Source organism: Crotalus tigris, unplaced genomic scaffold (assembly GCF_016545835.1).
Source record: "Crotalus tigris isolate CLP2741 ecotype Arizona unplaced genomic scaffold, ASM1654583v1 scf7180000017933.3771270, whole genome shotgun sequence".
NCBI classification, from domain to species: Eukaryota; Metazoa; Chordata; class Lepidosauria; order Squamata; family Viperidae; genus Crotalus; species Crotalus tigris.
Window position 1 is genome coordinate 643724 of NW_024096726.1, and position 13610 is coordinate 657333.

At 37.8% G+C, this 13610-nt stretch overlaps 1 protein-coding gene across 3 annotated transcripts in view; it reads right to left on the reverse strand.

Annotated features, from left to right (window-relative positions):
• Positions 1 to 5923: 5923 nt before the first annotated feature.
• The window catches only part of COPB1 (COPI coat complex subunit beta 1), a 36431-nt gene continuing 28744 nt past the window's right edge, over positions 5924 to 13610 (reverse strand). For 2 of the 3 annotated variants that reach the window (XM_039344577.1, XM_039344579.1), the window contains exons 14-22: positions 11927 to 12047; positions 11011 to 11238; positions 10682 to 10861; positions 9825 to 9969; positions 9606 to 9725; positions 8897 to 9042; positions 8173 to 8262; positions 7401 to 7556; positions 6183 to 6242 (exon numbers count right to left, since the gene is read on the reverse strand). In XM_039344577.1, the coding sequence (XP_039200511.1) occupies positions 6183 to 6242; positions 7401 to 7556; positions 8173 to 8262; positions 8897 to 9042; positions 9606 to 9725; positions 9825 to 9969; positions 10682 to 10861; positions 11011 to 11238; positions 11927 to 12047 (1246 nt within the window). Of the gene's footprint in view, positions 6243 to 7400; positions 7557 to 8172; positions 8263 to 8896; positions 9043 to 9605; positions 9726 to 9824; positions 9970 to 10681; positions 10862 to 11010; positions 11239 to 11926; positions 12048 to 13610 lie in introns of all 3 variants that reach the window. The other variant, XM_039344578.1, reaches the window with a different exon arrangement.

The window sequence follows — 13610 nt, forward strand, 5'->3', positions numbered from 1 at the left end:
ACACCAATCAGCATACATCAAAATGAAATTTGCAAATTTTGTTGCAAAAGGGTCACCACCTCCGATATACTTGCTGGCTGAGGAATTCTGGGAATTGAAGTCCACAAGTCATAAAAAGGCCATGTTTGAAGACCTCTGAGAACTTCTATTCCAGATTAACTGAAACCAATGAGATGTCCTCAAAAAATGTTAAGATATTTGAAGAAGATGGGAAATAAACAAGAGAGAAAAAAACCTTAAACCTATATCAAAAAGAATGAGATCCAATGGAAAGCAGGTTTGTTACCTGTCTTCCTATATTGTTTTCCAAGAAGAATTCAAGTTATCCAGATGTCCAAGTGCAGAAGGCAGAGGTGCAGTGGTTCAGTGGCTTAATGAGGCTGGCAGTTCTAGTCCTAGCATCATGTGGTGAGGTGAGATCCTATCACTTGTCTCAGCTTCTGCTCACCTAGCAGTTCGAAAGCATATTTTATGAAAGTAGATAAATAGGTAACACTTTGGTGGGAAGAAGAGCTGGCAGTTTGTGCAGTCAGATTCCTGCTGGCGGTGGATTTTCCCTGATGTTGCACCCACTTGTGGAGCCACTTTGATTAGAGGGAGAAAGACCCAGATGACACTGCATGTACTGGATCAATGTAACCCTGACTAGAGCATATAGATCTATATGTTAGAATGTTTGGCATTTAAAGGGTTAAGGGCTGTCTCCTTGAGATGGCTTATGGGTAATATAGTTTAGCTGTTCAGTGAATCCTATGTTAATAAGTCAGTGGGAGGGGCTACTAAGTTCATCACAGGATATCCTGGCTACGTGCCAGCTCGTGTTTAATTGTCTTTGTGCAAAACCAACCATGCTGCACGCATGGACATCGTATGTAATCAGGCTAAAGTGAATATGGAGGAATTACTGATTTTACCGATGTAAATGGGCAAATATTCAGCTTCTGGACGCACCTTCAGAAATGTAAGTTTCTGTTAAGGATTCCCGGATTAAATATTTGTTTTAAACGAATTCGTTGAGTTATCTGTCTGGTCTTGAATTACAAAGCATCTTAGTTCAGGATCCAGAACACTGCAGGATGCAGTTTGTTTTTCTTTCGGGTGCAGAGCTAACTCACTCGCTATGGTGCACCAAAGTTAGCACATGAGCGTAAACTGAATGGGCTAGCAGTCCTAAGGCAGTCAAACAACTATTCTGTATTAGCGTAATAGTCTGCTGACTAATGTAACATCACCAGCCAGCCAGCCAGCCAGCCAGACAATAAAGAAATAGTGCAGAAGGCAGAGCAGGTATAGAAAACTGGAGCTTTGATCATACTGCCATGATCACTATCCTAATCTTCCCCTCTCCGAGGATGATGGTGTAAGAGAACATGGTTTCTATGTCTTTCTGGAAGTTATGGAATTCAGGTATACAAGGACAGGGCATAATGTGACATCCATTCAATTGACCTCTCTAATCTGAGAGCTTAAGAAAAGTAAAGAGATCCATAAACACAATTCTAAAGAGAGTCTTTCTGGAAGAATTCAATTTAGCTACCCCATTATAATCTAGCAGAGTAGACATATCATCTAAATGCCACAGCATTCATTTATGAACGAAAGCATTAGAAAAAGGAAAAAAATAGAATCTACTTAATAAAGGTGAGTCTCATTTATGGACAGAAGTTACAGAGACAGATGTAATATGTGGGTTTTGAGATTGCAAGAATGTAGTCAGCATTAAGTATTTATAATTCTACTGAATGCAGAATTCTGAGAGTATGTGGGAGTTCTCACAAAGTGGCTGATGCAGAAGACATAAATAGAAAGCAGGCATCAATTAACTATTACTATGCATACATCTCTCTATCCCATTTGTCAGGAAACTGTCTTCTGCTTACTTTTGTCTTTTTTGGGGGCATGTGGGCACACTACCAACAAAAAAACCCAACTCTATCTCTCAATGTCATCTGGGGCATGGTTGTCCCAAAGGTGCTTTTTCAGGAGGCAACTGGACTCTCTTATTTTTTCTTTGAAGACGTTTCGCTTCTCATCCAAGTAGCTTGGTGACCCTTTGAAAGCCTATATGCAGCGAAATTTCATTTTAATGTATGCCGATTAGTGTACATTCAAAGTGACAATAAATTTCTATTCTGTTCTGTTTTACTCTTCAGTTCTGACTGGACGGTGAGGAATGGAAGGATTTATATTCTTTGCAGACAGCTGGTCATTTGCATTCTTTTAGAAAGTCATTGAGGCCATTTGGAGGTTTATCTGTGTCCTCAGGGTCACCTGAGAAGTGCAAATGTGTGTGGAGCCTTCTTGGCTGCAGGATGTCCTGAAAAAGCAACTCTGGGACAACCTTGACCTGGATGACTGAGAATCTTCATAGACATTTAGCTATGTAATTTGGGATGAACACCCTTCAAATGGTGCGGGAGTACGAACGGATTTCCAGAAAACATTGCAGACTATAGGAACCATTTGTGCTTCAGTTTAAGTTTTAGACAACACAGACTCATCCCCAACAACCTGCGCCTGTCTTCAGCAGTGAAGGGACAGAAAACATCCTGCAGCCTAGAAGGCTCCACACACATTTGCACTACTCAGGTGACCCTGAGGACACAGATAAACCTCCAAATGGCCTCAATGACTCTCCAAAAGAATGTTTTCAGTTGTCTAAATCTTTTGGCAAGTAATTGTAGGAAGGTGTTGGATTTGGTAGACCATTTTTTTAGATAAGGAGCGAAGGTTGTTAATAACATTTCAATAACATTTATTGAAATATATTTATAAACAGTGAGAAATGAATGGATCCTGAGGGTGCTATCCATTCAGGGAAATAGCGTTAAGTCAGTGGTTCTCAACCTGTGGGTCAGGACCCCATTTGGGGTCGAACGACCATTTCACGGGGGTCGCCAAACAACGCAGTCTGCCATTTTTTCCCCCTTTTCCTTAGCTGTGCTACTCCCTTTTATTCTATTGGCTTTTGAAAGCCAATAGAATAGACTCTCTGAATAGAGTCTAATTCTATTGGCTTTCAAAAGCCAATAGGAATTGTCCAGGCTGTCTCTGCCCTGCTGAGCCCAGCAAAAGTCCCATTCTGCAAATGGTGCTGCACCAGTTGAGTAGTCCTCGACTTACGACCGGTTGAGTAGTCCTCGACTTATGACTGTTGGGGATCGCGGCATTAAAAAGGTTGAGAACTACTGTGTTAAGTGAACAAAAGGTAGGCTACAAACTGTATATGGTTTCCTGGGAAATTTTATTGAAAAAAAAACCCCTATTTTTGTCTATATTGCGTTACATTTTCTTTTGGTTTTTCAGGCAACAGGAAGCAATTGTTGGAAGACCGAAGGAGATGTTCCTCTTGTTGCAGTACAATGAGCAACAGAAAAATGCAGGTAGCCTATAGAATCAAGCTCAGACAATTGCAGAATGTAAAGCAGTTGAGCAAGGAAACTTGCAGACATGAAAATTTCTGTAAACGAAGGACTTGCAAAAACATGCAGAGGACAAGCCAAACAATAATTGTTCTGAAAATAAACCTTATTACTTTACACTGTAATTTATTTCAGACATTTCTTCCCCTTTACAATATCTTTTACACAATTGTTCCTGCCATGTAGGAGAGGTTTTTTGTTTTTTTTTAACCTATTGCTTTTCTTATTACAGAAAATCTTGGGGCAGTAAGCAATATCATGAATTGTCTGCTCAGGTGCAATTTTCCATTTCTCCTTTATATATAAATGTACAGTTGAGGCTTCTTTTTTTCATAAATAAATGATCCATAACGACTTACAGATGAATATCTATTGGTTCCTCATATCAGCACAATGGCAGTACAGATTTCCTTTGGCATTCCAACACATAATTATCCTTTCCAAAAGTGACCCATGTTCCCATGGCAACATAAGCATTTTATTATTGAAGAACTCAAACATTCCAAAGTGAGAACACACATTGTAATGGTTAAAAGAAAAAGAAAGAAAGTTATCACTTACTAAGGAAGAGGCATAAAAAGCCAGATGCACTGATCTAAAATGAGAGACGTACCAGCGTGGAGAACATCCTCACTTAGTCTCCATTATTTCTTCACACGTATATTATTTGCATGAAGCAGCTTTTAGGTTATTTTCAATGTGTTAAACAGTGTGGGTTAGACCTCTTCTTTTCTGGATGATGAATGCACTCTTTTTTATTTTACTTCTGTGGCTATGTCCAATACAGGTAGTCCTTAACTTATAACAATTCATTTAGTGACCGTTCAAACTTACATTGGCACTGAAAAATGTGACTTATGACCGCTTTTCATACTTGCATCTATTGCAATATCCCCTTGGTCACGTGACCAAAATTCAGATGCTTGGTAAGTGACTCCTACTTATGACTCCCAGGGTCATGTGATCACTTTTTGAGACCTTCTGACAAGCAAAGTCAATGGGGAAGTCAGATTCACTTAACAACCATGTTACTAACTTAATAACTGCAGTGATTCATTTAACAACTGTGCTAAGAAATATCGTAAAATGGGGCAAAACTCACCTAACACACGTCTCACTTAGCAACAGAAATTTTGGGCTCAATTGTGGTCGTAAGTCGAGGACTACCTGTACTGCAACAAAGTGAGATAGGCTGGAAAGAAGAGAGGAATCAAAAGAATATCAAAAATGAGAATGGTAATGAAAAGAAATAATCCCACTGCTCACAACTGCAATTTGCAAGTGCAAGTCACACAGAACCATTCAGGACAAGAATATGGAGTAGCTGCTATAAAACCATCATTATCAATCTGGCAGAGGTAATTTGTATGGGCATGGCTTTAACTTCTGGAATAACAAATTGAGATTAGTTACTTGGGGCTGGTTGATTAAAGCTTTATCCATCTTGGGCAAGTAAAAATTAACATCCCTGAGTAGTATCAGATTCGGGCTTTGATATTGGAGTTGGAGCACAGCCCAAATTTCAAATCAATACCAAAATAGCGTCACAAGAAATAGTTAAGCCATAATACAGCCTGGTTGTTTTGGTTTATAATTATGTGGGAACCTAGCAAATTCTGGGCTTTTTAATAAGCCTTATCTTCATTCAGTGTGTGAACCTAGCAGTGATTCATCATACTTGAACGTTTGACATTCATTTTCATTTAATATAAAGGAATTGTTCAGAATGCAAATGTACTATTGTTTGAATGACCTGAAGTTCTGTTTCGTGATCTGAAAATTTTGCTAGGCATTTACTCCTGAAGATCACAAGTCCAGAGAAAACAAATCTAACTTAAAGGGTTGAGAATGTGTTTAAGTCTAAAGCTTAAAAATAATCCCATCTGCATATATAGCCTACTAAGTTTAATGACACAATGGAGACTAGAGCCGTCCCCAATCAGGATACCAGAAGTCCCATATACAGTAGTAGGCTACAATGCTGCTACATTGCTTACTGGAAAGCATATTACCTCAAGAAACATGGCCTCCTTGCTGCTAAGGGGGCCTAATTCATATGAAATTCATATCTACCTCATTCCAGAAAGGCCTTTTCTGGCCTGGCTCCCACCTTCTGGAACATCCTCCTCAAGTTGAGATCCACCCCGTTCTCTTGGGCTACATAACTGCCTAAAAACCTAGCCCTGCTGATGGGCCTTAGGGCGTTCCATATTAGAGGTTGTTTTCAGAGTAGCAAGATCCTTCTCCACCCCATAATATTCTAGTTTTCAAAACTTATTCAGTTTCTAGTTATTTAATATTTAAATGTTCTGTGCCTGTTTTTATGATGTTTGTAAGCCACCCAGAGTCGCTTGATAGTGAGTTGGGTGGCATATAAATTAAATAAATAAATATGTCTGTGTGTGTATGACAAGAAATCCTAATTTTGCTCATAGTCTATCTATGAAATTTTTCTGAAGTTCTCAATAATATAGATCTGATGTCCAAGTAACACAACACAGTTATAGAGAATTGTATTTTACTTTATTTTTGGAAAGAGTACATGTAAGAGACTAGACAAATTGACTTTTACAGACAGAGAAAAAATATATTTGAAGTTTTATCAACAATGATCTTGAATGATAAAACCTAAACATTATTTGCTGGAATTTATTCATTACAAGTTCGGCTTCTACAACCAAAAAACACAGAATATGAAAAATGTTCTGATCCCCAACAAGCAAAATTCCAAGCATTTAGTTGTAAATGTTCAGAAGAATCTTATAAATTAGTTTTCTTCTGAGAGAGATTGATCTTGTCACCAAGACTTAGCGCCATTCCCTGTAAGGAACAGAATAATCACAATTAAAATAATAATTTCAATATTCAGTAATTCACATGTAAGGAAAATATTTTTTTCCCCAAAGTCTTCATCTGCATGACTCTTGAGAAGATTTTTATTTTTATTTCAGAAAATCCTAAAATAATTAAATCACAATTAATTCTTCAGTTTAGTGCTGAACACATTTTCTCCTAATTTCTCTTACCACTTCAGCTCAGAAAAACTTTGGGTAATGCCTTTTAGTCAGTTAACTTTTAGTTACAATTTTAAAACTTATCATTTTATAGAAAATTCTCAATTTGATGCTATAATAAATCAAAAGCCATTTAGATCAAATAAGTAATGCAAAAGGTGGCCATCTAATCATGAGGGATAGCATCTCATGACAATACTTTTCTCCTTTCTCCAGATTATGAGTGTGCAAATTGAGTGAGATGAAAATCTCATAACTGAAAACATGTCCCATTAATCAGACTCTCATCTAGGTATTTTTTGTCAGCAGTATTTAAATGTAATCTTATGTTCTGATTTCCTAAGACTTTTGGGAAAAATTACTTTTTAGTGCATGCTATTACAGCACTGTATAAATAAATAAGATTAACAGAATTGGTATGTTACAGTATTGCTGATTTTTATAATTTGGCAGTTCATGGGTTCTAAAAGTAACTGTAGTATTCTTCCTGAAGTGCAATGATACACAAATTCTGACATTCTGAATTTTTGTACACATTAATTGCCAAACCCAATTGTACTGTAATGGGGAATGAAAAGAACCCAAATATTTCATAATAGCTAGTTTCACTGAATTATAAGCAATTTTAAAAGTTTTTCAAATATATCCAGCAGCTTTTCAGAAGATACATATATAGTGATAAATATAATCCAGCTCATGGCACTTCAGAAAATTCCCATGTCATTTTTGGACTTGTCTATTTCATCAGCACTTCCCCTAATGGCAGATTTACATGCTTATTCTACAAAGATTCACAGGGCATTCCCTATAGTCTGAAGAATTCATTCAGGATAATGTGCTACATTAGTCAATATACAGTAATCAAATTATCAGGGTAACGATAAATGGTAAATTAAAAGCAAACATTTCACTGATGTGAAAAGTTCACAAATTTAGAGAAATAACTGCATAGAAATATAATTACCTGGCTTTTTGCCCGAATTCTTATGTGTCCTGTGACTGGAGCATCAGGTCCAAGATGAATTGGCTTTTCAATGCTGACATTTGCAAGTGCGTCTTCTCCAAATATGGAGCGTGCATACAGGTTGGCAGCCATGAAGCCACAATAACCAGAAAGTGCCTAGAAAACAACATTTGATACAATGTTTATAAAAATATATTTTTCCTCTTGAAGCTTAATAATTGAGCAGGTATGTGGCATAATGCTTAATCTTCTCATTACATTACAGTTCAAACCATCCAAAAAGCAATAAACATATACAGGCCTTATTCATCCAAGAACAGATTTACATGAATGGCCAGTGAAGCCAAATTAAAGCAAATTTTAAACCCATTAAATTCTTTAGCGTAATATTAGTAAACTCTTCAGTCACAATGTTTAGGAAAAAGCACTCCATTTGTCACTGGTGTTATTTGTACCAACATATCATATACCAGGGGTAGGCAACTTTGGCTCTTTTATGACTCGTGGACTTCAACTCCCAGAATTCCTGAGCCAGCATGGCTAAGCATTGTAACCTCTCCCTTTCCCCTCAGCATTGCTGGCTCAGGAATTCTGGGAGTTGAAGTTCATGAGTCATAAAAGAGCCAAGGTTGCCTACTCCTGTCCTATACCATTCCAAGGATCTAAGCCTCAAGAAAAGTTTTTGGCAGGTGCATGCAGGGATGGGTGATCAGAAAGGAAGAAGTACCAAGAAAGCCCCAATCTAACTCCAGATCTGAATATAAGATCTTACCTTTTCTGGGGTAAGGCATTTCATGTTAGTCGATTTTAAGATATGTTGCAAGTATTCATTCAGATCCACTATATTGGTATTCACTGTAACCTTCAAAAATAAATAGAAATTAATCCTCAAGCTATCTTCTCAATTGATAAGGAACAACTGAAAACATGGCTTTTAATCTCAGATCTCATAAAACATCACTTGGGTTTTTAAATGTTACTATTAAGTGTATTCTGAAAGAACCCTAGTTTTCAAACACTTCAACAGAGCCTACAGGAACTGAAGCCACCATAATGTCCATAATAACTGAGTATCCATAATAACTTCAATCAATCAATCAATCAATCAATCAATCAAATCAATCAATTTTTTCCAATATTTTTCTGGATGATGGTTCCAATACTGAATTATTTAAAACCCTGGTACTGATTTAATTCATTATCACTTATAATTATAGTTAGTGATTTATATTATGTTAACCAGATATTCTTAATTTAAAGCTTAATAGTGATTTTTAATTTTTCTTCCAGCGATGTAACACATTTCATAACTTTATAAATTACTAATGATACGATTTAAGAAAGTAATCTCCATGACATTTTAGATTCCATGTTTACTTATTTATATCTTATTAATTGTGCTTTACGTTTTTATTCTTTTAGATGACTCGTGGTTGCTTTCTTTAAAATATTCAATAATAAAACATATAAATATTGAAACAGTTTATAGAGCTCACTTTGTTTTCCCATTCAAATTCTGCCCACATCTGACGGAACTCAGCATCAGTACAGGTAGCAGGCTGGATATAATCCATGATGTCAATGTGTATGTCACTAAGAACCACACAGTTTCTATCACTGGCTGCTCCAGAAACGTCATATACTAAAAATAGAGAGAGAAAAGTCAGTAGAAATGAACAACACATGTTGTGACAGTTTTAAAGTTGAATAAACACACAGTTTCATTCTAAAAAGTGGCTCATTTCCGAAAATAGTATTCTCCAGTATTTTAGGTGCTGCTGATTAACTCCTATATTGTATACTGTATATACCGTATATTCTGGCGTATAAGACGACTGGGCGTATAAGACGACCCCCAACTTTTGAGAAGATTTTCAGGCTTTAGAAAGTCATCTTATATGCCAGAAAATACAGTACAATATTGAATTTCTGTTTATAGATCAGCACAATAGGAGCTCCTTTGCTGCTAGAAAGCTTTGTCCTGTTAGTGCTTATTTCTGTAAAAAAATAGGGCTGGCCACTAGGGGGCAGATTGGTGTTAAATTCAGAGAACAGCTGACTTTTGAGAAGATTTTCAGGCTTTAGAAAGTCGTCTTATACACCGGAAAATACGGTAATTCATCCATCCATCCATCCATTCATTTTCTCTCAATGGGGATTTGACACTTTCAAAATCCCACCTTATATATACAACGGAACACTTACCGATGTTGCCAAAAATAATCCCATTTTCAGTGGAAGCTACTTTCACGTTCGCTTTTATATTGGCAAAATCGTGGGGCGCAAGGGTCAGAGGGGATGGCTTTTCCACAAGCTTCAGGTCGCCTAATCAAAATGGTTTGAAGGGAACACAGAAAGACACTGTTAATGAGAAACACAGCAGAGATATTGAGAAGAAATAAGTAAAAATGGTGGATTATTTACCCAATGTAGCCAATTCTAGCGTGCAATTCTGCAAAGTATCACTGGTCTGGTTTACCACAAGCACATCCAACACAATGTCATACTGGTTGACGTGGACATATGCTTCGGCATAGACGGGATCTGAAAAACCTGTCAACTGAGTTACCTGTCAAGGATAAGGAGATACTTAGGCAGGAATTGTCAGTCTCTACGAGAATAACCTCACTGAACATAATGCAGTTGCCTGAATATCCAAGTGTTGCTGACTTACTAAAAAAACGATAAGAATTTTGGGGGGAAAATTACACTTACTTTTATTAGCAGTAATATTTAATCCTGTGTAGCTCAACAAGTCACTCTTACACTCACCAATATCCCAAAGCTATTAAAATGAATTACTGTATTCCAAAATACAAGTACACTCTTTCCCACCAGTATGGCAATCCATGCTTGGAGAGATTCAGTCATACAGTTAAATAAACTTTATATTTACAGTTCTAATAGCGCTTCCTCATTTCGCCTAGGAAGCCACGCCCTCCGTTTCTCTTCACCCACTGGCTAATCCCTATTTGCAGTTTCCTCCAAGGCTTTCACTACATTTCACTATTCAGAATGAGATAAGGTACCGTATATGCCGGCGTATAAGGCGACTTCTGCAAGTGCTAAAATCGGCGCCAAAGACGGGGGTCGTTTTATATGCCGAGTTGTCTTATACGCCGGAAATACTGGTAGTTTCCGGAATATAAGACGACGTTCTAGGAATGCGGCTCAGCGACAAAGACGGGGGTTGTCTTATACGCCGGGTCGCCCTGTACGCCGGCATATACGGTACTTCCCGGGATTTAGTTGAAGAAGTGCCTGGGAAGAATCTATATTACCTTGTTGAGCTTGGATGCCAGTGGGTCAGCAGCTTCTTTTCTCTGGGTGTTTCCCATAGCTGCTAAAAGACTGAGCTGAAACTGATCTTCCTTTGAGCTCATTTCATTTTTAGCAGTAAGCTGCATAAAAGAAATAGGATCATCTGGCTGAATGGTCACATTCCTCTTCTCAGACTCTTTCTGGTGTAAGGGAAAAAGAAAAAAAAGAAATGGTTAAGAGAAGTGTAAACAAAAAGGAAAAGGCTTCTCCTAAGAATTGGTCCTTGACATTGGCACTGAACCGATTTTTTCTAATGATCTTAAGTACAGAGGTGGAGATCAGTTCTCACCTTCTGAGACAGCTTCTCCTCTTCCAACTTAGCAGACAACATATGAGAGAGAGATTGCCGACACTCCTTGTTGAAAATATCATTCATAAGAGGGGAACATTCTGAGAGCACTTTCAGGCACAGAGAAATCCGATCCACATCATCATCTGTGATTGGCTTCTTGGGGAGAGAAGACTTGCCCAAATGGAGAATACTGGCCATAAGCAGCATTGCCTCAGCGACAAAAGACTAACAAGAGAGATGATAATTAAACAACTCACATTTCTTTTAATCCCATGCATTCCACTATTCTCTTCTTCAAAATGACATGTAAGACTAAATTAAGACCTAAAAAAGTAGCAATTGCAAGATACAGGCGACTTATGCTAAATATGTCCAAGTAGCGCCAAAGAAAAACCATAATGGAGCCTTCCCTCTTTAGGGAAGATGCTTTGGCATGCAATTTCCAATCATCAGTTTTGAAAAGTCATCCAGGGTCTAAACCAGGGGTCTTCAAACTTGGCTCTTTATGACTTGTGGACTTCAATTCCCAGAATTACTCAGCCAGCATGCCTGGCTGAGGAATTCTGGGAACTGAAGTCCACAAGTCATAAAACGGTCCAGTTTGAAGACCCCTGGTCTAAACTGTGCTTACGATAACACTGTGCTTACGATAACCCCTGGTCTAACACTGTGCTTACGATAACAGTTTTACTGTCTCCTTTGATTTATTTCAAATACGCTTAAGGCACAATAAACCAAGCTGCTGCCTTTGGAAACCTATGCAAAAATAACATCCTGACAGCAAACAGTTCGGTCAATTGTATCTCCATATGAGGCTGCAAAGAACCATAAATGAGTTGAGTATACAGCTATTGCCTAAAAATTGAAATTTAATGATACAAAAGCCTCTATGAATCAGAGAAAAATCACTTACATTTTGTTTCTTCTTTTCTTGAACCAGAGTCACATAACGTAAAGCAATCTTGGTCAGAGTTGTTGCAAGGGAAGCTGCAACAAAGAAATCACCATCCAACAAAAAGCCTCTCAGCGGAGGTCTACAAAGAAAAGGTAAAATTGATGTTCAGAAAAAAGAGCAGCTGGCAAGCCCATGCATTCTGCTTTCGCTTAGCTGTATGAAGGAATTTGTATGCATTTGTATGATATTTAAACGATACATTGCAACTATGCAAAAGTTATTTTCATGTTGTGACAAACCTTTCCCCAGATAAGATCAAGACATATGATGAATATAGGAGCTTGAGTTTCAAATACCTTTGGGAACTTTAACCTGTCTCCTGCATCTAAGGTTCTTTCATTACAGTCTTATCTGCTGGGGAGTTCATTAGTTTATATACTAAAGGAAAATTTATTTAGGTGCTTCAGTAACTCTCTAGATCAGTGTTTCTCAACCTTGACAATTTTAAGGCATGTGGACTTCAACTCCCAGAATTCCACAGCCAGCTATGCTGGCTGTGGAATTCTGGGAGTTGAAGTCCACATGCCTTAAAATTGTCAAGGTTGAGAAACACTGCTCTAGATGACCATAGATAACTATTACCAACCTAACACTGGCTGATAAGAGGCACATACCTTACCTAGGTAAGGCACCCATCTTAGCAATAGGTACCAAAGAATTATGAGAACAGAAAATTCACAAGTGGTCAGTGACAAAGTCAATTATTTGTCCCATCTCCCTCCAAAAGTGGGTAAAAACATGACAGAAATGTTGGTGTTTGTGGTAAGATTCCCAGGTTCTAGAGTTCATCCATGAATCCACCAAAGAAATAGCTGAAATCTCACAGGCTTTTTAAGGTTCTAATCCTAGTTTGAGAATACTAAAATCTTGCCAGATTTTTAATGTTTTTGTGAAAAGTCTTTGGATACAGAGTGTTGCAAACTCTTGAGACTTTAATAATTGAAACACTATTCATGAAGTTGCCAATTATAAACCCAGAGCAACCCAGCTCTAACATTATCAAAAGTTTGCCAAGTTATTTCACCCGAAATCACTTGACTGCAACAAGCACTGTAGGAAGGTGTCCCCCCCCCCCCCAAGCTGCAAACCACTAATTCCTTCATTAAAATGTTGCATTCGTGCTTTGTGCTACTGTAAGCAAGATTCTCTTTGTGCATGATTCTGCCAACTTGAAAGTGCTGAAGGATCACTGTGGTTTTTAATTCAAGGCTACTTGCTAAAGAAAAAAAAGTAGAATCTTGTTAGATTTTCTTTATAAAAAATTGAATAGAAATGACATTAATTGTTCCACAGGTGGAATGCTTTTATCAAGAGAACTCATAGAAAAAAAAAAACATTCCCAACCCTCTGCAACTCTTTTTTCAGTTCTTGCCTCTAATTTTACTTGAAGGATTAGGCGCAGGGGTCTGCAACCGTGATACCTTTAAGACTTGTGGACTTCAGCTCCCAGCTATGCTGGCTGAGGAATTCTGGGAACTGAAGTCCACAAGTCTTAAAGGTGTCAAGGTTGCAGACTCCTGGATTAGGGGAAGAGGGGGCTATAAAATGGATGAGAAATGTCTGCTGCCATGACTATGAGTTTCATTTTGTCAGGTGCAAGAAACCTAGAGCCAGAATAGAGTTCAAAAGCACTGTGAGTTTA